The sequence below is a fragment of the Mustelus asterias genome, chromosome 11 (genome assembly GCF_964213995.1).
Source record: "Mustelus asterias chromosome 11, sMusAst1.hap1.1, whole genome shotgun sequence".
In the NCBI taxonomy this organism is placed as follows: domain Eukaryota; kingdom Metazoa; phylum Chordata; class Chondrichthyes; order Carcharhiniformes; family Triakidae; genus Mustelus; species Mustelus asterias.
Window position 1 is genome coordinate 63012411 of NC_135811.1, and position 27058 is coordinate 63039468.

The window sequence follows — 27058 nt, forward strand, 5'->3', positions numbered from 1 at the left end:
TATAAAAGGAATAGGATGAATATATATATAAAAGGAATAGGATGAATATATATATATAAAAGGAATAGGATGAATATATATATAAAAGGAATAGGATGAATATATATATATATAAAAGGAATAGGATGAATATATATATAAAAGGAATAGGATGAATATATATATATATAAAAGGAATAGGATGAATATATATATAAAAGGAATAGGATGAATATATATATATATAAAAGGAATAGAATGAATATATATAATAAAAGGAATAGGATGAATATATATATATATAAAAGGAATAGGATGAATATATATATATATAAAAGGAATAGGATGAATATATATATATATAAAAGGAATAGGATGAATATATATATATATAAAAGGAATAGGATGAATATATATATATATAAAAGGAATAGGATGAATATATATATAAAAGGAATAGAATGAATATATATATATAAAAGGAATAGAATGAATATATATATATAAAAGGAATAGGATGAATATATATATATATAAAAGGAATAGGATGAATATATATATATAAAAGGAATAGGATGAATATATATATATAAAAGGAATAGGATGAATATATATATATATAAAAGGAATAGGATGAATATATATATAAAAGGAATAGGATGAATATATATATATATAAAAGGAATAGGATGAATATATATATATAAAAGGAATAGGATGAATATATATATATAAGATAAAAGGAATAGATGAATATATATATATAAAAGGAATAGGAATGAATATATATATATATAAAAGGAATAGGAATGAATAATATATATATAAAAGGAATAGGATGAATATATATATATATAAAAGGAATAGGATGAATATATATATATAAAAGGAATAGGATGAATATATATATATATAAAAGGAATAGGATGAATATATATATATATAAAAGGAATAGGATGAATATATATATATATAAAAGGAATAGGAATGAATATATATATATAAAAGGAATAGGATGAATATATATATATATAAAAGGAATAGGATGAATATATATATATAAAAGGAATAGGATGAATATATATATATATAAAAGGAATAGGAATGAATATATATATAAAAGGAATAGAATGAATATATATATATATAAAAGGAATAGGATGAATATATATATATATAAAAGGAATAGGATGAATATATATATAAAAGGAATAGATGAATATATATATATATAAAAGAATAGGATGAATATATATATATAAAAGGAATAGGATGAATATATATATATATAAAAGGAATAGGATGAATATATATATAAAAGGAATAGGATGAATATATATATATATAAAAGGAATAGAATGAATATATATATAAAAAGGAATAGGATGAATATATATATATATAAAAGGAATAGGATGAATATATATATATAAAAGGAATAGGATGAATATATATATATATAAAAGGAATAGGATGAATATATATATATATAAAAGGAATAGGATGAATATATATATATAAAAGGAATAGGATGAATATATATATATATAAAAGGAATAGGATGAATATATATATAAAAGGAATAGGAATGAATATATATATATATAAAAGGAATAGGATGAATATATATATATATAAAAGGAATAGGATGAATATATATATATATAAAAGGAATAGGAATGAATATATATATATAAAAGGAATAGGATGAATATATATATATATAAAAGGAATAGATGAATATATATAATAAAAGGAATAGGATGAATATATATATATAAAAGGAATAGATGAATATATATATATATAAAAGGAATAGGATGAATATATATATATAAAGGAATAGGATGAATATATATATATATAAAAGGAATAGGATGAATATATATATATATAAAAGGAATAGGATGAATATATATATATATAAAAGGAATAGGATGAATATATATATATATAAAAGGAATAGGATGAATATATATATATATAAAAGGAATAGGATGAATATATATATATATAAAAGGAATAGGATGAATATATATATATATAAAAGGAATAGGATGAATATATATATAAAAGGAATAGGATGAAATATATATAAAAAGGAATAGGATGAATATATATATATAAAAGGAATAGGATGAATATATATATATAAAAGGAATAGGATGAATATATATATAAAAGGAATAGGATGAATATATATATATATAAAAGGAATAGGATGAATATATATATAAAAGGAATAGGAATGAATATTATATATAAAAGGAATAGGATGAATATATATATATATAAAAGGAATAGGATGAATATATATATATAAAAGGAATAGGATGAATATATATATATAAAAGGAATAGGATGAATATATATATATATAAAAGGAATAGGATGAATATATATATATATAAAAGGAATAGGATGAATATATATATAAAAGGAATAGGATGAATATATATATATATAAAAGGAATAGGATGAATAAATATATAAAAGGAATAGGATGAATATATATATATATAAAAGGAATAGGATGAAATATATATATATAAAAGGAATAGGATGAAGAATATATATATATAAAAAGGAATAGGATGAATATATATATAAAAGGAATAGGATGAATATATATATATATAAAAGGAATAGGATGAATATATATATAAAAGGAATAGGATGAATATATATATATATAAAAGGAATAGGATGAAATATATATATAAAAGGAATAGGATGAATATATATATATATAAAAGGAATAGATGAATATATATATAAAAGGAATAGGATGAATATATATATATAAAAGGAATAGGATGAATATATATATATAAAAAGGAATAGCATGAATATATATATATAAAAGGAATAGGATGAATATATATATATATAAAAGGAATAGGAATGAATATATATATATAAAAGGAATAGGATGAATATATATATATATAAAAGGAATAGGATGAATATATATATATATAAAGGAATAGGATGAATATATATATATATAAAAGGAATAGGATGAATATATATATATATAAAAGGAATAGAATGAATATATATATATATAAAAGGAATAGGATGAATATATATATAAAAGGAATAGGATGAATATATATATATATAAAAGGAATAGGATGAATATATATATAAAAGGAATAGGATGAATATATATATAAAAGGAATAGGATGAATATATATATATATAAAAGGAATAGGATGAATATATATATAAAAGGAATAGGATGAATATATATATAAAAGGAATAGGATGAATATATATATATATAAAAGGAATAGGATGAATATATATATATATAAAAGGAATAGGATGAATATTAATAAAAGGAATAGAATGAATATATATATAAAAAGGAATAGGATGAATATATATATATATAAAAGGAATAGGATGAATATATATATATAAAAGGAATAGAATGAATATATATATAAAAGGAATAGGAATGAATATATATATATAAAAGAATAGATGAATATATATATATATAAAAGGAATAGGATGAATAATACAATATATAAAAGGAATAGATGAATATATATATATAAAAGGAATAGGATGAATATATATATAAAAGGAATAGGATGAATATATATATATATAAAAGGAATAGGATGAATATATATATATATAAAAGGAATAGGATGAATATATATATATAAAAGGAATAGATGAATATATATATATAAAATTCAGAAATTAAATAGATGAATATATATATATATAAAAGGAATAGGATGAATTATATATATAAAAGGAATAGGATGAATATATATATATAAAAGGAATAGGATGAATATATATATAAAAGGAATAGAATGAATATATATATATATAAAAGGAATAGGATGAATATATATATATATAAAAGGAATAGGATGAATATATATATAAAAGGAATAGGATGAATATTATATATATAAAAGGAATAGGAATGAATATATATATAAAAGGAATAGGATGAATATATATATATAAAAGGAATAGGATGAATATATATATATATATAAAAGGAATAGGATGAATATATATATATATAAAAGGAATAGAATGAATATATATATATAAAAGGAATAGGATGAATATATATATATATAAAAGGAATAGGATGAATATATATATAAAAGGAATAGGATGAATATATATATAAAAGGAATAGGATGAATATATATATAAAAGGAATAGGATGAATATATATATATATAAAAGGAATAGGATGAATATATATATATAAAAAGGAATAGAATGAATATATATATAAAAGGAATAGGATGAATATATATATATAAAAGGAATAGGATGAATATATATATATATAAAAGGAATAGGATGAATATATATATATAAAAGGAATAGGATGAATATATATATATATAAAAGGAATAGGATGAATATATATATATATAAAAGGAATAGGATGAATATATATATAAAAGGAATAGAATGAATATATATATATAAAAGGAATAGGATGAATATATATATATATAAAAGGAATAGGATGAATATATATATAAAAGGAATAGAATGAATATATATATATATAAAAGGAATAGAATGAATATATATATATATAAAAGGAATAGGATGAATATATATATATATAAAAGGAATTGGATGAATATATATATATAAAAGGAATAGGATGAATATATATATATATAAAAGGAATAGAATGAATATATATATATATAAAAGGAATAGGATGAATATATATATATATAAAAGGAATAGGATGAATATATATATACATAAAAGGAATAGGATGAATATATATATATATAAAAGGAATAGGATGAATATATATATATTCAAAGGAATAGGATGAATATATATATAAAAGGAATAGGATGAATATATATATAAAGGAATAGAATGAATATATATATAAAAGGAATAGAATGAATATATATATATATAAAAGGAATAGGATGAATATATATATATAAAAGGAATAGGATGAATATATATATAAAAGGAATAGAATGAATATATTTATAAAAGGAATAGGATGAATATATATATATATAAAAGGAATAGGATGAATATATGTATATATAAAAGGAATAGGATGAATATATATATATAAAAGGAATAGGATGAATATATATATAAAAGGAATAGAATGAATATATATATATAAAAGGAATAGGATGAATATATATATATATAAAAGGAATAGGATGAACATATATATATATAAAAGGAATAGGATGAATATATATATAAAAGGAATAGAATGAATATATATATATATATAAAAGGAATAGGATGAATATATATATATAAAAGGAATAGGCTGAATATATATATATAAAAGGAATTGGATGAATATATATATATATAAAAGGAATAGGATGAATATATATATATATAAAAGGAATAGGATGAATATATATATATATAAAAGGAATAGGATGAATATATATATAAAAGGAATAGGATGAATATATATATAAAAGGAATAGAATGAATATATATATATATAAAAGGAATAGGATGAATATATATATAAAAGGAATAGGATGAATATATATATAAAAGGAATAGAATGAATATATATATATAAAAGGAATAGGATGAATATATATATAAAAGGAATAGGATGAATATATATATATAAAAGGAATAGGATGAATATATATATAAAAGGAATAGAATGAATATATATATATATAAAAGGAATAGGATGAATATATATATATATAAAAGGAATAGGATGAATATATATATATATAAAAGGAATAGGATGAATATATATATAAAAGGAATAGAATGAATATATATATATATAAAAAGAATAGGATGAATATATATATATATAAAAGGAATAGGATGAATATATATATATATAAAAGGAATAGGATGAATATATATATAAAAGGAATAGAATGAATATATATATATATAAAAGGAATAGGATGAATATATATATATATAAAAGGAATAGGATGAATATATATATATATAAAAGGAATAGGATGAATATATATATAAAAGGAATAGGATGAATATATATTCTATAAAAGGAATAGGATGAATATATATATAAAAGGAATAGGATGAATATATATATATATAAAAGGAATAGGATGAATATATATATAAAAGGAATAGGATGAATATATATATATATAAAAGGAATAGAATGAATATATATATAAAAGGAATAGGATGAATATATATATATATAAAAGGAATAGGATGAATATATATATAAAAGGAATAGGATGAATATATATATATATAAAAGGAATAGGATGAATATATATATATATAAAAGGAATAGAATGAATATATATATAAAAGGAATAGGATGAATATATATATATATAAAAGGAATAGGATGAATATATATATATATAAAAGGAATAGAATGAATATATATATAAAAGGAATAGAATGAATATATATATATATAAAAGGAATAGGATGAATATATATATATATAAAAGGAATAGGATGAATATATATATATATAAAAGGAATAGGATGAATATATATATATATAAAAGGAATAGAATGAATATATATATAAAAGGAATAGAATGAATATATATATATATAAAAAGAATAGGATGAATATATATATAAAAGGAATAGGATGAATATATATATATATAAAAGGAATAGGATGAATATATATATATATAAAAGGAATAGGATGAATATATATATATAAAAGGAATAGGATGAATATATATATATATAAAAGGAATAGGATGAATATATATATATATAAAAGGAATAGGATGAATATATATATAAAAGGAATAGGATGAATATATATCTCTATAAAAGGAATAGGATGAATATATATATAAAAGGAATAGGATGAATATATATATATATAAAAGGAATAGGATGAATATATATATAAAAGGAATAGGATGAATATATATATATATAAAAGGAATAGAATGAATATATATATAAAAGGAATAGGATGAATATATATATATATAAAAGGAATAGGATGAATATATATATAAAAGGAATAGGATGAATATATATATATATAAAAGGAATAGGATGAATATATATATATATAAAAGGAATAGAATGAATATATATATAAAAGGAATAGGATGAATATATATATATATAAAAGGAATAGGATGAATATATATATATATAAAAGGAATAGAATGAATATATGTATAAAAGGAATAGAATGAATATATATATATATAAAAGGAATAGGATGAATATATATATATATAAAAGGAATAGGATGAATATATATATATATAAAAGGAATTGGATGAATATATATATATATATAAAAGGAATAGGATGAATATATATATATATAAAAGGAATAGAATGAATATATATATAAAAGGAATAGAATGAATATATATATATATAAAAGGAATAGGATGAATATATATATATATAAAAGGAATAGGATGAATATATATATAAAAGGAATAGAATGAATATATATATATATAAAAGGAATAGAATGAATATATATATATATAAAAGGAATAGGATGAATATATATATATATAAAAGGAATTGGATGAATATATATATATATAAAAGGAATAGGATGAATATATATATATATAAAAGGAATAGGATGAATATATATATATATAAAAGGAATAGGATGAATATATATATATATAAAAGGAATAGGATGAATATATATATAAAAGGAATAGGATGAATATATATAAAAGGAATAGAATGAATATATATATAAAAGGAATAGAATGAATATATATATATATAAAAGGAATAGGATGAATATATATATATATAAAAGGAATAGGATGAATATATATATATATAAAAGGAATAGGATGAATATATATATATAAAAGGAATAGGATGAATATATATATAAAAGGAATAGAATGAATATATATATATATAAAAGGAATAGGATGAATATATATATATATAAAAGGAATAGGATGAATATATATATAAAAGGAATAGAATGAATATATATATATATAAAAGGAATAGGATGAATATATATATATATAAAAGGAATAGGATGAATATATATATAAAAGGAATAGAATGAATATATATATATATAAAAGGAATAGGATGAATATATATATATATAAAAGGAATAGAATGAATATATATATATATAAAAGGAATAGGATGAATATATATGTAAAAGGAATAGGATGAATATATATATAAAAGGAATAGAATGAATATATATATAAAAGGAATAGAATGAATATATATATATATAAAAGGAATAGGATGAATATATATATATATAAAAGGAATAGGATGAATATATATATAAAAGGAATAGGATGAATATATATATATAAAAGGAATAGGATGAATATATATATATATAAAAGGAATAGGATGAATATATATATATATAAAAGGAATAGGATGAATGTATATATATGTAAAAGGAATAGGATGAATATATATATATGTGTGGTGAACAATCGTTGGTTCCCACCAGGTAGTACTGAGCCAGGGTCTGGCCAGTACTATGAGTCTGTATATATGTTGCTGTTGGGGTTAGGGTTGGGTTGTTCTACATGTTACTGTTGGGGTTAGGGTTGGGCTGTTCTACCTGTCTTATAGTTATTATGGTACATCCCAGTCGGGCTCCGCCTCCTGGGAGAGGTATAAAGGTCACTGCTCTGTCTGGGACCCCTCAGTCTGGGATCGTGTATTATATATGGTAGCTCCATTGTAGTAGTTAATAAAAGCCTTTATTTCCTCGAGCATCTCTAGCCTCGTGAGTTATATCGCGCGTCAATTTTATTAACTACGAATTGAACTCTCGTCGTTGGAGAAAAAAAACGATACAGAGAGCATGGAGCAAATGTTAAAACCCGAACGTCTTACGCTGGACCCACGTGCGGCGGGCGCCTCCAACACCTTCGACCACTGGTTGAAATGTTTTCAGGACTACCTCGAAGCCTCCGCAGCGGTCACCACGGACGACGACAGACTCCGGGTCCTCCACGCGAGGGTAAGCGACGCTGTATATTTAGCGATCCGTGGGGCCACCGACTGCAAAGGGGCCCTCGAGCTTCTTAAGAAGCGCTACATTAAACCGCCAAACGAGATGCATGCTCGATATCTCTTAGCCACTCAACGACAGCAGCCCGGCGAAACGACGGAACAGTACGCGTGCGAGCTCCTACAGCTAGCCAGGGGCTGTAACTGCAAAGCAGTGTCGGCAGACCAGAACATGAATGACCTCGCTCGAGATGCGTTTGTGGCGGGAATCGGATCGTCTTATATCCGACTTCGACTGTTGGAGCAAGGTAATCTTGATCTCACTAAGTCTATAGAGCTAGCGGATACGCTAGAAACGGCCTCCAAGGCCCCGAAATTCGACACTCAGCGGTGGAAAAGGAGGCCTTGGCCATTGTGGAGGCCGTCCGGCATTGGCGCCATTACTTGGCGGGAAAACGGTTCACCCTGATCACGGACCAGCGGTCCGTGACGTTCATGTTCCATAACACGTTACGGGGCAAGATCAAGAACGATAAGATCTTGAGGTGGAGAATCGAACTCTCCACCTATAATTACGACATCATGTATCGTCCAGGGAAACTCAATGAGCCCTCGGATGCCCTGTCGCGTGGAACATGCGCCAGTATGCAGGTGGACCGTTTGCAGGCTCTCCACAATGACCTCTGCCATCCAGGGGTCACTCGGCTCTACCACTTCGTAAAAGCCCGGAATCTACCCTACTCGGTGGAGGATGTCAGGTCCATAACTAGAAGCTGCCGGGTATGCGCGGAATGCAAACTGCACTTTTACCGACCTGACAGGGCACAACTCGTTAAGGCCACTCATCTCTTCGAAAGACTGAGTGTGGATTTTAAGGGCCCCCTTCCCTCGACAGATCGGAATGTGTACTTCCTCAACATCATTGATGAGTACTCACGATTCCCTTTTGTCATTCCCTGCTCTGATACATCCGCTGCCACGGTTATCAAGGCATTTCGCGATCTTTTCACCCTGTTCGGGTACCCCTGCTACATCCACAGCGATAGGGACTCGTCGTTCATGAGCGATGACTTGAGGCAATACCTGCTCTCATACGGGATTGCCTCTAGCAGAACCACGAGCTACAACCCTAGGGGTAACGGACAGGTTGAACGTGAGAATGCTACAGTCTGGAAGGCTGTCTTACTGGCTTTGAAGTCAAAAAGCCTTCCAGTCTCCCGTTGGCAAGAGGTGCTCCCTGATGCGCTCCACTCCATATGCTCACTCCTGTGTACGGCAACCAACGCTACTCCCCATGAGAGACTGTTTTCATTCCCTCGGAAGTCTTCCTCTGGGACCTCATTACCGTCTTGGTTGACGTACTCAGGACCTGTCCTCCTGCGGCGACATGTTAGGACCCGCAAGTCCGACCCTTTGGTTGAACAGGTCCATCTCCTCCACGCCAACCCTCAGTATGCCTATGTGGCATACCCTGACGGGCGAGAGGACACGGACTCGATTCGAGACCTGGCACCAGCAGGGGGCTTGGAAACCCCTCCCATACCTCCTGTTAGAGACCCCCCAACTATTGTTTCCCCTCCTGAGACGGCGCGGGCAGCATCGGGACCATCACTTAACCCTTTTACTCCCGTGTACAGCTTGCCTGAGTCCAGGAGATGGTCGCCACTTCAAGGTGTGTCCGAGCTCAGTGGACTGTCACCACCTCGGGGTCAACCGGCCCGTGAGACATTGGAGGAGCCGTTGGACACTGCCTTGGGGAGAACGCCACCGCGAGTGCCTACTCCGGTGTCATCGCCGGTGTTGAGGAGGTCACAACGACGGTGCGGTCCCCCTTACCGTCTGAACTTATAGACTGATGACTAATTGTTCTGTGTTTTTTTTTAACCCCACCGGCCTTTGTCTTCAAAGGAGGGGTGAATGTGGTGAACCATCGTTGGTTCCCACCAGGTAGTACTGAGCCAGGGTCTGGCCAGTACTATGAGTCTGTATATATGTTACTGTTGGGGAGCATCGGGACCATCACTTAACCCTTTTACTCCCGTGTACAGCTTGCCTGAGTCCAGGAGATGGTCGCCACTTCAAGGTGTGTCCGAGCTCAGTGGACTGTCACCACCTCGGGGTCAACCGGCCCGTGAGACATTGGAGGAGCCGTTGGACACTGCCTTGGGGAGAACGCCACCGCGAGTGCCTACTCCGGTGTCATCGCCGGTGTTGAGGAGGTCACAACGACGGTGCGGTCCCCCTTACCGTCTGAACTTATAGACTGATGACTAATTGTTCTGTGTTTTTTTTTAACCCCACCGGCCTTTGTCTTCAAAGGAGGGGTGAATGTGGTGAACCATCGTTGGTTCCCACCAGGTAGTACTGAGCCAGGGTCTGGCCAGTACTATGAGTCTGTATATATGTTACTGTTGGGGTTAGGGTTGGGCTGTTCTACATGTTACTGTTGGGGTTAGGGTTGGGCTGTTCTACCTGTATTATAGTTATTATGGTACATCCCAGTCGGGCTCCGCCTCCTGGGAGAGGTATAAAGGTCACTGCTCTGTCTGGGACCCCTCAGTCTGGGATCGTGTATTACATATGGTAGCTCTATTGTAGTAGTTAATAAAAGCATCTCTAGCCTCGTGAGTTATATCGTGCGTCAATATGTAAATGTGAATAGGATGAATATATATATATAAATGGAATAGGATGAATATATATATATATGTAAAAGGAATGGGATGAATATATATATAAAAGGAATAGGATGAATATATATATATGTAAAAGGAATAGGATGAATATATATATATAAAAGGAATAGGATGAATATATATATGTATAAAAGGAATAGGATGAATATATATATGTATAAAAGGAATAGGATGAATATATATATATATAAATGAAAATAAAGCTGGGCTGTGGCTGACTGGGGAAGTTGAACAAATTGAGAAGCTTTTACAAAGAGCTAACAGAGGAAATGCTGAAGAACATGGCTCCATCTTCCCTTTTTGCGATAGGGAGGTTTCAATTTCAGTTCCTGGCCTGTGCTGAATCATAGAATCCCTACAGCGTGGAAGGAGGCCATTCAGCCCATCCAGCATGCACTGATCACAATCCCAGCCAGGTTCTAGCCCCATAATCCTACGTATTTACCCTGACACTAACGGGATTAGCAGGGTAAATTTAGATAAATTTAGCATGGCTAATCCACCTAACCCACACATCTTTAGAGCATGGGATTAAACTGGATCATCCAGAGGAAACCCACGCAGACATGGAATGAGATTGAGCACATGATCTCTTTGTCCTGGGCCATGGTTCATGCTCCTGACCATTATCTGTTAATCAGTGAAGGAAAATGCATATGACTAGGTTTCATACAATGCCTAACACACTAAACTATCATACGACAGACTCCAGAACCCAACACACGAACAATATCAAGGGGCACCTAGCAAGGGTGAGTGCCTTCAGGAGAGGAGAGCAGAGGGGAAGGAAGAAACGGAAATTAAAAAGCAATGCTATGATACATGTTAACTTACTTTTGTTTTCCAACCCTTATTGAATTGATGTCCACTAATTTGTCAAAGTTAGTTCGGATGTTATCCAAGCAGCCATTATCACCAAACCCTCCCCACTCCGTGTTGATGCACATTCTCTTTTCATTTCCTGTCGCTGTTTCTATATTCTTCATTTCTTCCATGTAGCAGAGGTTGGTACCAGTTCCTGTTTTACAACAAGTAAAACCAAAGGAGCATTTCATAAATAGGATTCAAAAAGTTCTCTTTCTCTCCCTTTTCACCTCCCGATGTGCTGAAGATGCTGAATTTAGGATATGGTTCCCAGCAGGCAAAGAGTCTGTTTCCCAAGAGTGAGCCTAGGCCAATGTTGTTCGATACATTAGCCATTGGAAAACAATGTCATAACTGTGGCTGTCACTGTTTCTATATTCTTCATTTCTTCCACTTGGCAGAGGTTGCTGCCAATTCCTGTTTTATAACAAGTAAAACTTCACAACCTCTAGAGTGAAGAAATTTCTCATCTCATAGAATCATAGAAACCCTGCAGTACAGAAAGAGGCCATTTGGCCCATCGAGTCTGCACCGACCACAATCCCACCCAGGCCCCCATACCCCTACATATTTTACCCACTAATCCCTCTAACCTACGGATCTCAGGACACTAAGGGGCAATTTTAGCATGGCCAATCAACCTAACCCGCACATCTTTGGACTGTGGGAGGAAACCGGAGCACCCGGAGGAAACCCACGCAGACACGAGGAGAATGTGCAAACTCCACACAGACAGTGACCCAAGCTGGGAATCGAACCCAAGTCCCTGGCACTGTGAATCAGCAGTGCTAACCACTGTGCTACCGTCCTTAATCTCCATCCTTAATAAGGATAAAACCCTTTATGCTGAGATTGTGCCCCCATGTTCAGATTTCCCAGGTAGGAAAACAACCTCTCAGTGTCTTTCCTGCCAAATCCTATTATAAAAACTGCGATAAATGTAAGAACCGATTTAAGTCTGTCTAAACTCAAAATATCAAAACAAACGTGTTTAAAAAATTTAAAGTTGTCACTTATCGCAAACTCATAACAGCAATTAAAAGCCTTTGAAAATTAGAAAAAAAATGTTTAAAAAAACACTCAAGAAACTTTGTTATAGCACTGCATGCTGACTGAAGTTAGGTGAATTTATGACATTGCAAAGAGTGGGGGAAGGGAGTGTGGGGTGGCCTGACTACACTTTCTCCTCTTCAGTAGCACTCTTCAGTCTCTGTGCCAATGCCACACTCCTTGCTCTGCTACAGGAAGTCTCAGCTGCAACAACGAAAAAAAACATAAAGCTATAACAAAGAACAAAGAAAATTACAGCACAGGAACAGGCCCTTCGGCCCTCCAAGCCTGCACCGACCATGCTGCCTGACTTAACTAAAACCCCCTACGCTTCCGGGGACCATATCCCTCTATTCCCATCCTATTCATGTACTTGTCAAGACGCCCCTTAAAAGTCACTACCGTATCCGCTTCCACAACCTCCCCCGGCAACGGGTTCCAGGCACCCACCACCCTCTGTGTAAAAAATCTGCCTCGTACATCTCTTTTAAAACTTGCCCCCTGCACCTTAAACCTATGCCCCCTGGGTAATTGACTCTTCCACCCTGGGAAAAAGCTTCTGACGATCCACTCTGTCCATGCCTCTCATAATCTTGTAGATTCCTATTGTGGTGAACCATTGTTGGTTCCCACCAGGTAGTGCTGAGCCAGGGTCTGGCCAGTACTATGAGTCTGTATATATGTTACTGTTGGGGTTAGGGTTGGGCTGTTCTACATGTTACTGTTGGGGTTAGGGTTGGGCTGTTCTACCTGTAATATAGTTCTTCTGGTACATCCCAGTCGGGCTCCGCCTCCTGGGAGAGGTATAAAGGTCACTGCTCTGTCTGGGACCCTTTAGTCTGGGATCGTGCATTATACATGGTAGCTCTATTGTTGTAGTCAATAAAAGCCTTTATTTCCCCGAGTACCTCTAGCCTCGTGAGTTATATCGTGCATCAATTTTATTGACTACAATTGAACTCTCTTCGTTGAAAAAAAAAACGACACAGAGAACATGGAGCAAATGCTTAAACCCGAACGTCTTACGCTGGACCCACATGCGGCGGGCGCCTCGAACACCTTCGACCACTGGTTGAAATGTTTTCAGGATTACCTCGAAGCCTCCGCAGCGGTCACCACCGACGCCGACAGACTCCGGGTCCTCCACGCGAGGGTAAGCGACGCTGTATATTTAGCGATCCGTGGGGCCACCGACTACAAAGGGGCCCTCGGGCTTCTTAAGAAGCGCTACATTAAACCGCCGAACGAGATGCATGCTCAATATCTCTGAGCCACTCTTCGGCGGCAGCCCGGCGAAACGACGGAACAGTACGCGTGCGAGCTCCTACAGCTAGCCAGGGCCTGTAACTGCAAAGCAGTGTCGGCAGACCAGAACATGAACGACCTTGCTCGAGATGCGTTTGTGGCGGGAATCGGCTCGTCTTATATCCGCCTTCGGCTGTTGGAGCAAGGTAATCTCGATCTCACTAAGTCCATAGAGCTAGCGGATGCACTAGAAACGGCCTCCAAAAGTCTGGCGATGTACCCCGACAACCACGTGGAGACAGCGTGGCAGGGGCAGTCACAGACCCCACTTCATCCAGCGGGACCGAAAAGCTGCGTGATTGCGTTCCCACCCTCGGGCCTGACGACGGCAGCAGCTCCAGGCGGCCCGCGGTGTTACTTCTGTGGGGGAGTGAAACACCCTCGCCAGCGATGTCCCGCTAAAGCGGTGTTGTGCTCCGCCTGCGGCAAGAAGGGGCATTATTCGAAGGTATGCCAATCCAAACTTCCATCCAGGAACAGCAGTGCGGTGTGTGACTCCCCGGAGCCGGTTTCCTCGTCGTCGGCATTGTCAAGGGCTTCTTCCACGTGCGAGGCCAGGACGTCGCCATTCCAGACGACGGAGTCGCAAGAGACGCACGGCCACCAGGGGCCGCTGGTTTTGGCGCCATCGCCCACGTGCAAACTATGGGAGCAGCCATTTTGGTCGGCACCGACCACGAATGACCAGCAGGGGTCATCATCATCCATCTCAGCTGCCTGCAGTGGCGCCCACGAACCAACGGTGGCGTCGGTCATCCTGGACCAGGCAAAGCCTCACAGACTCGACAAGTCCATGATGGACATACAGGTAAACAAACGCACGATTTATTGTCTGTTTGACAGCGGGAGCACGGAGAGCTTCATTCACCCAGACGCCGTGAAGCGGTGTGGCCTCCAGATTCAGCCTGTCAAGCAGACAATTTCGATGGCGTCAAGGTCCCGGTCTGTCACCGTGCTAGGGAGTTGCGTGGTAAATCTGACGGTGCAGAGCACGGTTTACGAGAGCTTCAAGCTCCTGGTGTTACCGCACCTTTGCGCGCCAATACTCCTAGGACTAAATTTCATGGTCCACTTGAAGAGTGTAACCCTACAGTACGGTGGGCCACTCCCTCCGCTTTCAGTGGGAGACTCGCAGCCTCTAAATTGCCCAACGCGCTCTACCTGTAGCCTCTCAACGCTTAAGATTACCACACCCTCCTTATTCCAGAATCTCGTGCCAGGCTGCAAGCCCATCGCGACTAAGAGTAGGCGTTACAGCGCTGAGGATCGGATCTTCATTCGATCTGAGGTTCAGCGGCTCCTCAAGGAAGGGATCATACAACCTAGCGCTAGTCTTTGCAGAGCGCAGGTCGTGGTGGTCAAGAGTGGGAACAAACCCCGGATGGTCATAGACTATAGTCAGACCATTAACAGATACACGCAGCTGGATGCGTATCCCCTCCCGCGCATATCTGACATGGTCAACCAGATTGCGCAGTACCGGGTGTTCTCCACCATCGACCTAAAGTCTGCCTACCACCAGCTCCCCATTCGCCCAGGGGACCGACAATACACGGCTTTTGAGGCGGATGGTCGCTTGTACCATTTTCTAAGGGTTCCTTTTGGTGTCACGAATGGGGTCTCGGTCTTCCAGCGTGCTATGGACCGAAGAGAAGTGATTGCAGAGCCTCTGGCTCTGATCTTCAGGTCGTCGTTGGCCTCTGGTATAGTACCAGAAGATTGGAGGTTAGCGAATGTTGTCCCATTGTTTAAGAAGGGGAACAGAGACTTCCCCGGGAATTATAGACCGGTGAGTCTCACTTCTGTTGTCGGCAAGATGTTGGAAAAAATTATAAGGGATAGGATTTATAGTTATTTGGAGAGTAATGAATTGATAGGTGATAGTCAGCATGGTTTTGTGGCAGGTAGGTCGTGCCTTACTAACCTTATTGAGTTTTTTGAGAAAGTGACCAAGGAGGTGGATGGGGGCAAGGCAGTGGACGTGGTATATATGGATTTTAGTAAGGCGTTTGATAAGGTTCACCATGGTAGGCTTCTGCAGAAAATGCAGATGTATGGGATTGGGGGTGATCTAGGAAATTGGATCAGGAATTGGCTAGCGGATAGGAAACAGAGGGTGGTGGTTGATAGTAAATATTCATCATGGAGTGCGGTTACAAGTGGTGTACCTCAGGGATCTGTTTTGGGGCCACTGCTGTTTGTAATATTTATTAATGATCTGGATGAGGGTATAGTTGGGTGGATTAGCAAATTTGCTGATGACACCAAAGTCGGTGGTGTGGTAGACAGTGAGGAAGGGTGTCGTAGTTTGCAGGAAGACTTAGACAGGTTGCAAAGTTGGGCCGAGAGGTGGCGGATGGAGTTTAATGCGGAGAAGTGTGAGGTAATTCACTTTGGTAGGAATAACAGATGTGTTGAGTATAGGGCTAACGGGAGGACTTTGAATAGTGTGGAGGAGCAGAGGGATCTAGGTGTATGTGTGCATAGATCCCTGAAAGTTGGGAATCAAGTAGATAAGGTTGTTAAGAAGGCATATGGTGTCTTGGCGTTTATTGGTAGGGGGATTGAATTTAGGAGTCGTAGCGTTATGTTGCAACTGTACACAACTCTGGTGCGGCCGCACTTGGAGTACTGTGTGCAGTTCTGGTCCCCACATTACAGGAAGGATGTGGAGGCTTTGGAGAGGGTGCAGAGGAGGTTTACCAGGATGTTGCCTGGTATGGAGGGGAGATCCTATGAGGAGAGGCTGAGGGATTTGGGATTGTTTTCGCTGGAAAGGCGGCGGCTAAGAGGGGATCTTATTGAAACATATAAGATGATTAGAGGTTTAGATAGGGTGGATAGTGATAGCCTTTTTCCTCTGATGGAGAAATCCAGCACGAGGGGGCATGGCTTTAAATTGAGGGGGGGTAGTTATAGAACCGATGTCAGGGGTAGGTTCTTTACCCAGAGGGTGGTGAGGGATTGGAATGCCCTGCCAGCTTCAGTAGTAAATGCGCCTAGTTTGGGGGCGTTTAAGAGATCCGTAGATAGGTTCATGGACGAAAAGAAATTGGTTTAGGTTGGAGGGTCACAGTTTTTTTTTAACTGGTCGGTGCAACATCGTGGGCCGAAGGGCCTGTTCTGCGCTGTAATGTTCTATGTTCTATGTTCTATGAATGGTGGACCATAATGGACTGCGGGCTCCCTTCCCGTACCTGGATAACGTCACCATCTGCGGCCATGACCAGCAGGACCACGATACCAACCTTCTTAGATTCCTACGCACTGCATCTCACCTGAATCTGACCTACAACAGGGAGAAGTGTGTATTTCGCACGCGCCGCCTAGCTATCCTCGGATACGTGGTGAAAAATGGGGTCATTGGCCCTGATCCAGACCATATGCGTCCCCTCCTCGAACTTCCCCTGCCCACTAGCGCAAAAGCACTGAGAAGATGCTTAGGCTTCTTCTCTTACTACGCACAGTGGGTTCCCAACTATGCGGACAAAGCCCGTCCGCTCATCAAGTCTACCTCTTTTCCCCTAGCACCAGAGGCTCGGTTGGCCTTTGAAAAACTAAAAGCCGACATCGCGAAAGCCACGATGCACGCTATCGATGAGTCCATCCCCTTCCAGGTGGAGAGCGATGCATCTAATTTCGCCCTGGCCGCCACACTCAAACAGGCTAGTATGCAGGAGAATCGATTGCAGGCTCTCCACAATGACCTCTGCCATCCGGGGGTCACTCGGCTCTACCACTTCATAAAAGCCTGGAATCTACCCTACTCGGTGGAGGATGTCAGGTCCATAACCAGAAGCTGCCGGGTATGCGCGGAATGCAAACCGCACTTTTACCAACCTGACAGGGCACAACTCGTTAAGGCCACTCGTCTCTTCGAAAGACTGAGTGTGGATTTTAGGGCCCCCTTCCCTCGACAGATCGGAACGTGGTTGATGAGTACTCACGATTCCCTTTTGTCATTCCCTGCTCTGATATGACCGCTGCCACGGTTATCAAGGCATTTCGTGATCTTTTCACCCTGTTCGGTTACCCCTGTTACATCCACAGTAATAGGGGCTCGTCGTTCATGAGCGATGACTTGAGGCAATACCTGCTCTCATACGGGATTGCCTCTAGTAGAACCACGAGCTACAACCCTAGGGGTAACGGACAGGTTGAACGTGAGAATGCTACAGTCTGGAAGGCTGTCTTACTGGCATTGAAGTCTAAAGGCCTTCCAGTCTCCCGTTGGCAAGAGGTGCTCCCTGATGCGCTCCACTCCATGCGCTCACTCCTGTGTACGGCAACCAACGCTACTCCCCATGAGAGACTGTTTTCATTCCCTCGGAAGTCTTCCTCTGGGACCTCATTACCGTCTTGGTTGACATACTCAGGACCTGTCCTCCTGCGGCGACATGTTAGGACCCGCAAGTCCGACCCTTTGGTTGAACAGGTCCATCTCCTCCACGCCAACCATCAGTATGCCTATGTGGCATACTCTGACGGGCGAGAGGACACGGTCTCGATTCAAGACCTGGCGCCAGCAGGGGGCTTGGAAACCCCTGTCGCTCCCATACCTCCTGTTAGAGACCCCCCAACTATTGTTTCCCCTCCTGACACGGTGCGGGCAGTATCGGGACCACCACTTAACCCTCTTACTCCCGTGTACAGCTTGCCTGAGTCCAGGAGATGGTCGCCACTTCAAGGCGTGCCCGAGTTCAGCGGATTGTTACCACCTCGGGTTCTACCGGCCCGTGAGACATTGGAGGAGCCGTTGGACACCGCCTTGGGGAGAACGCCACCGCGAGTGCCTACACCGGTGTCATCGCCGGTGTTGAGGAGGTCACAACGACGGTGCGGTCCCCCAGACCGTCTGACCTTATAGACTGATGAACAATTGTTCTGTGTTCTTGTACCCCGCCGGCCTTTGTTTTCAAAGGAGGGGTGAATGTGGTGAACCATTGTTGGTTCCCACCAGGTAGTACTGAGCCAGGGTCTGGCCAGTACTATGAGTCTGTATATATGTTACTGTTGGGGTTAGGGTTGGGCTGTTCTACATGTTACTGTTGGGGTTAGGGTTGGGCTGTTCTACCTGTAATATAGTTCTTATGGTACATCCCAGTCGAGCTCCGCCTCCTGGGAGAGGTATAAAGGTCACTGCTCTGTCTGGGACCCTTTAGTCTGGGATCGTGTATTATATATGGTAGCTCTATTGTTGTAGTCAATAAAAGCCTTTATTTCCCCGAGTACCTCTAGCCTCGTGAGTTATATCGCGCATCACCTATCAGGTCTCCCCTCAACCTCCGTCGTTCCAGTGAGAACAAACCAAGGTTCTCCAACCTCTTCTCATAGCTAATGCCCTCCATACCAGGCAACATCCTGGTAAATCTTTTCTGTACCCTCTCCAAAGCCTCCACATCCTTCTGGTAGTGTGGTGACCAGAATTGAACACTTTATTCCAAGTGCGGCCTAACTAAGGTTCTATAAAGCGGCAACATGACTTGCCAATTTTTAAACTCAATACCCTGGCCGATGAAGGCAAGCATGCCGTATGCCTTCTTGACTACCTTCTCCACCTGCATTGCCACTTTCAATGACCTGTTTACACCCAGATCCCTTTGCCTATCAATACTCCTAAGGGTTCTGCCATTTACTGTGTATTTCCTATCTGTATTAGATGTACTTTTAATCATGGTCGGAGCGATCTCTGTGGCATTGCTGCTGGCCAGAAAATCTGGACCAGTAAAATCACGGTTGATTTTCTACCACAACTTGAAATTCCAACACGCCATATTCCCTCAATTCCATTAGTATCCAAAAATCTATCAACATTTGCAAGTGAGCTACCACACCCACTGGGGTAGAGAATTCCAAAGCCTCAAAACCTTTTTAAATTGAAAGACATTTTTTTTTAAAGACATTTTTTAGACATGTTTTTAAATTGAAGACATTTTTCCTCCTCTTAGCCCAAAGTGTCTGTCCCTTATTCAGAGGCTGGAACTCGAATTCTAGACTTCCCACCCAGGGGAAACATTTTCTTAGCATCTACCCTCCCAAACTCCTTCAAACAGTTTATGTTTAAATTAGATCACTTCTCATTCTTGAAAATGCCAGGATATGTAGGATGAGCCTGGGAGCCTAGTTTATCCCAGGACTTGGTGTGGTGAAACAAAATTAATGTTTTAAGTCCAATATGACTTTTTCAAAGTGCAGTCATGTTGTACGCGAACCGTTCACTCTGTTTTCTCTTCACAGATGCTGCCAGACCTGCTGAGTTTTTCCAGCATTTTCTGTTTTTATTTCAGGTTTGCAGCATCTGCAGTATTTTATTTTTAGATTAGACTGGTGATATTTTGTTGCACTTCCTTGAGAGGAAATATATCATTCCAAAGGAAACCAGAGCTGCACATAGTACTTACTCTGTTGTGCTTCACCAGTGCCCTGTATAATTGTAGTAAGACTTTTTAATTCATGTGCTTCGATCCTTTTGTAACAAAAGCTAACATCCCATTTGCCTTCCTAATGGCTGTACCTGCATGTTAACTTTCTGTGATTCCTGTTCACAGATGACACCATTTCCCAGTCTGCCACAATTCAAAAAATATTCAGGTCTGAACATATCTTCCAAGGTCAGGACTACCCAACTGGGACATTTCCCAGCTCTGTCAACACATTCTAGGGGGTCTGGAAGGTCAGATTATATGTCAGGTTAGGGGGTGAGGGGTGGGAAAAATGAGAGTCATGGAACCCTGGAAAGAGACTGGAAGCTGCCAGGTGTGGAGGCAGGCTGGATGAAAGGCTGATCTCAGTGTTGTGGCACTGTGTCGAGGCTTTGAAAAGAAACAAACCAAAAACAGCCCTAAATTCCACACATCCCATACCCTATCGATGCAACTCTCGCCACCTCATATCTTCAACCCACTCCCCATTGACTTTTTTCCCTTCCATGCCAACACCTTTTGCCCTTACACCCTTCACCCACACCCTTTGCCCTGACACTCTCCATGCCAACTCACTCAGTATCCATCATGGGCAGATCTCAGGACCCATGCTGAGATTGAATAAAGTTTTTAAGTGTCGATTGGTGAATTCACTATTTAAACAAAGTCTCTCTGATAAAACCTACTCATACATTTAAATACCTTTAATCTTTTATGAAAACAAGCAATTGTGTTAATAGTTCCACTTTAAGATGTTGAGAACCATTTGGATCTATCAATCAAACTGTGAACTTATAGGTACCCTACTATGATAATTAAAGGTTGTAAAAGAACTAAGGGTCATAGTTTGAGGATATGAGGTAAACCTTTTAGGACTGAGGTGAGGAGAAATTTATTCACCCAGAGAGTGGTGAATCTGAAATTCACTACCACAGAAAGTAGTTGAGGGCAAAACATTGAGTGATTTCAAGAAGAAATTAGATATAGCTCTTGGGGTTAAAGGGATCAAAGGATATGGGGAGGAAGGGGGATCAGGATATTAATTTTGATAATTAGCCATGATCAAAATGAATGGTGGAGCAGGCTCGACAAGCCGAATGGACTTCTGCTTCTATTTTCTATGTTTCTATTCTCTATACTAGTGCTTTCTGCCCCTCCTTTTGCACATCCTCGTATTCCTCTCTAATATTTCCTCTGGGTTCCCACAACTTTGCCAATTTAATTTAAAGCCCTCAAGATAGCACTAGTAAGGAACTCAGTTCCTTACTCGGTTCAGGTGCAACCATCTGGCTTGTACAGGTGCCACCTCCCTCAGAGCTAGTCCCAGTGTCCCATGAATCTAAAGCCCTCCCTCTTGGACCATCTTTCCAGCCACACATTCATCTACTTTATCCTCCTATTTCTGTACTCACTGCATGTGGCACTGGGAGTAATCCAGAGATGACTAAATTTGAGGTCCTGCTTGCTAATTTTCTACCCCGCTCCCTAAATTCGGATTGGAAATATTACAATTAGTTCCCATGTCCAAATCATTGATATAGATTATGAACAGTTGTGGCCCCCACTAGTACCCCACTAGAGTACCCCACTAGTCACAGCCTGCCATCCTGACAATGACCTGTTTATGGAAATTTCTATAAACAATTACTTGGGATTAAATTAGTCGTCACATGGAAAAATGTGGAATGATTAGGAAGAGCCAGCCTGGATTTCTAATGGGGAAATTGTGTTGAACTAACTTGCCAGAGTTTTTGGTGGAGGAAACAAAGTGTTGATGAGGGTAATGCAGTAATGTTGTGCATATGGATTTTCAAAAGGCGTTTGATGCCAAGCCACACAACAGACTTGTGAAATGTTGTAGCTCATGGAATAACAGGGACAATAGCAACATAAATACAAAATTGGATAAATAATAGGAAGCAGACAGTAATGGTAAATGGATATTTTTTCAATTTGGGGGAAGGTTTGTAGTGATGTTCCCCAGGGGTCAGTGTTGGGACCCTTGCTTTTCCTGGTAGAAACATCGAAAATAGAAGCAGGAGTAGGCCATTTGGTCCTTCAAGAATGCTCCGCCATTCAATATGATCATCGAATTCAATATCCTGATCCCACCTTCCCCCCGAAATCCCTTGACCGCTTTAGCCCTGAGAGCTATATCTAATTTCTTCTTGAAATCACTCAATGTTTTGGCCTCAACTATTTTCTGTCAGAGTGAATTCCACACATTCACCACCCTCTGGGTGGAATTTCTCATCTCAGTTCTAAAAGGTTTACCCCTTACCCTCAAACTATGACCCCTGTTTTTGGATTCCCCCACCATCGGGAACATTCTTTCTGAATCTATCCTGTCAAATCTTGTTAGAATTTTATGAATTTCTATGAGATCTCCCTCACTCTTCTAAACTCCAGTGAATATAATCCTAACGACTTAATCTCTCCTCATATGACAGACCTGCCATCTCAGGAATCAGCCTGGTAAACCTACGCTGTAGCAAGGACATCCTTCCTCGGATAAGGACACCAAAACTGCCACAATACTCCAGGTGTGGCCTCACCAATGCCCTGTACAATTGCAATAAAACATCCTATCCCTGTACTCAAATCCTCTCGCTATGAAGGCCAACATACCATTTGCCTTATTTACTGCCTGCTGCACCTGCTCGCTTACTTTCAGCAACTGATGCATGAGGTCTCGTTGAGTATCCACCGCTCTCAATTTACACCCACTTAAGTAATAATCTGCCTTCCTAATTTTGCTACCAAAGTGGATAACCTCGCAGTTGCTGGGTCAAAATCCTGGAATTCCCTCTCTAATGGTATTGTGGGTCAACCCACAGAACATGGACTGCAGCGATTCAAGAAGGTGGCTCACCACCACCTTCTCAAGGGCAATGTGGGATGGGCAATAAATGCCGGCCAGCCAGCGACGCCCATTTTCCATAAATGAATAAAATAAATTATCCACATTATACTTCATCTGCCATGCATATGCCCACTCACTCAGCCTGTCCAAATCACGCTGAAGCATCTCTGCATGCTCCTCACAGCTCACCTTCCCAACCAACTTTGTATCATCTGGAAATTTGGAGATAATACATTTAGTTCCCTCGTCCAAATCATTAATATATAATGTGAACAGTTGGGGTCCTAGCATAGATCCCTGCAGTGCCCCACTAGTCATCGCCTGCCAATCAGAAGAAAACCCATTTATGCCAACTCTTGTCTGTGAACCAGCTTTCTATCCATCCCAAGACATTACCCTGCAATCCCATGTGCTTTAACTTTACATGATGTATATTAATGATCGAGATCTTCCTGTGCACGGGACAATTTCAAATTTTGCGAATAATACAAAACAAAAAGTAGTGTAAACTGTGAGGAGGATAGTGTAGAACTTCAAAAGGACATGTAGTGAGCAGATAGGTGGCAGATGAAGTTCAATGCAGAGAAGTGTGAGGTGATGCATTTTGGTAGGGAGAACATGGAGAAACAATATAAAATAAGGGGTAAATTCTTAAAGGGATGCAGAAGTAGTGGGACCTGGATGTCTATGTGCATGGATCATTGACAGTGGCAGGATAGGTGGAGAGAGCAGTTAATAAAGCAAACAGTATACTGACTTTTATTAATAGGGATATAGAGTACAAGAGGAAGGACACTAGTTTGACTTCACCTGGAATATTGTGTACAGTTCTGGACACCACACTATAGAAAGGATGTGAATGGGTTGGAGAGAGTGCAGAAGAGATTTACAAGAATGGTTCCAGGGATAGGAAACTTCAGTTATGAAGATAGATTGGAGAGGTTGGGACTTGCTCCTTGGAGAGAATTTAGAATTATAGAATCCCTACAGCGCAGAAGGAGGCCATTCGGCCCATCGAGTCTGCACCGACCACAATCCCACCCAGGCCCTACCCCTACATATTTACCCACTAATCCCTCTAATCTACACATCAGGACTCTAAGGGGCAATTTTTAACCTGGCCAATCAACCTAACCCGCACATCTTTGGACTGTGGGAGGAAACCGGAGCACCCGGAGGAAACCCACGCAGACACGAGGAGAATGTGCAAACTCCACACAGACAGTGACCCGAGCCGGGAATCGAACCCGGGACCCTGGAGCTGTGAAGCAGCAGTGCTAACCACTGTGCTACCGTGCCGCACAGGCTAAGAGGAGATTTGATAGGGATGTTCAAAATCACGAGGGGGCTGGACAGAGTAGATAGAGAGAAACTGCTTCTGCTTGTAAAAAGGTCAAGAATGAGAGGGCACAGATTTAAAGTGATTTGCAAAAGAAGCAAATGTGATGTGAGAGATAACTTTCTCACACAGTGAGTGGTTGAGGTCTGGAATGTTCTGCCTGCAGGCAGGTTCAATCGAGGCATTCAAGAGGGCACGGGATGATTATTTGAATAGAAACAATGTGCAGGGGTATGGGGGGAAAGCAGGGGAGTGGCACTAAACCATGATACTCATTTGGAGAGCTGGTGTAGATACAATGGGCCGAATGGCCTCTTCCGGTGCCATTATTATTTTATGATGCTGTGAAATGACCATGGTAATGCTTCTGCTTGAAGAGGAGGAGTCTGCAATGGCTGTGAGAGTGGGCTAGCTGCTGACTTAATTTAATCACGGGCATTGCGATGTGGGGCAGGCACATAGAATAGAAAAAAGCTTGCTGATTAGGAAGCCATCGGTCACAAGGTACCCTCAGTGAATGAAATGTATCTATCTTTTCTTTGCTGAACTCAGGGGTGACATGCTGAGATTTGGAGTTGGGAATCGGAATTAGGGATGGGTTTCTTTCTGGCTGAATGAATGAAATGTAATTTCTCAGGACAGGCTGATCTGGAGTTCACAAAGCAGGCTGAGAGCTCTGCTCGCTGAAACTAAAGTTTAAAAATATTATTTATTAGTGTCACAAGTCGGCTTACATTCACACTGCAATGAAGTTACTGTGAAAATCCCCTAGTCGCCACACTCCAGTGCCTGTTCGGGTTCACTGAGGGAGAATTTAGCATGGCCAATGCACCTAACAGCACGTCCTTCGGACTGTGGGTGAAAACCGGAGCACCCGGAGGAAACCCATGCAGACACGGGGAGAACATGCAAACTCCACATAGACAGTGATACAAATCATTGGGAAACTGGACTTCCCAGGGGGATTCAATGGAGCTTTGTGCTGGAGTGAACACTCCACCTGTTTGCTTCCAGGCTCTTCTATCTCTGGAGCTTTTCTTTTTCTGGTGAATTTTCTCCACATCAACAGCTTCCGTTGGGAGTTTGTTTCAATTTAGAATTGGTTGAAGGTTTCCTTTTGCTTAATTTCTCAGCATTCTTGATCATGGCTTTTGATTCAGACAATGCCACCATGAAGTAGACTTTGTACTCATAGAAATCATAGAATCTCTACTATTCGGCTCATCAAGTCTGCACCGACAACAATCCCACAACAGGTCCTATCCCCACAACCCCACACATTTACCCCACTAATCCCTCTAACCTACACATCCCGGGACACTAAGGGGCAATTTAATATGGCCAATCAACCTAACCCACACATCTTTGGACTGGTCCTGAGTATATTAACAGCAAGTCTTTGTTAGCTTATCACTGTATGTATAGGTGAATGTACAAGTATGGAGTTGACTCCATCCTTGGTCTTTCCACATCTCTGTCTGTCTCCAGACTGACCTTGGCTCCAGGACACATGCCTTCTTACATCACTGTGGATGCAGGACTGTGCTCAGT

General features: G+C 38.1%; 1 protein-coding gene across 1 annotated transcript in view; it reads right to left on the reverse strand.

Annotated features, from left to right (window-relative positions):
• Positions 1-27058, reverse strand: part of LOC144500252 (hexokinase HKDC1-like) — a 127903-nt gene that overhangs the window by 33644 nt on the left and 67201 nt on the right. Inside the window, exon 7 of the mRNA XM_078222928.1 lies at positions 12499-12682. Within this exon, the coding sequence (XP_078079054.1) occupies positions 12499-12682 (184 nt within the window). The remainder of the gene's footprint in view (positions 1-12498; positions 12683-27058) is intronic.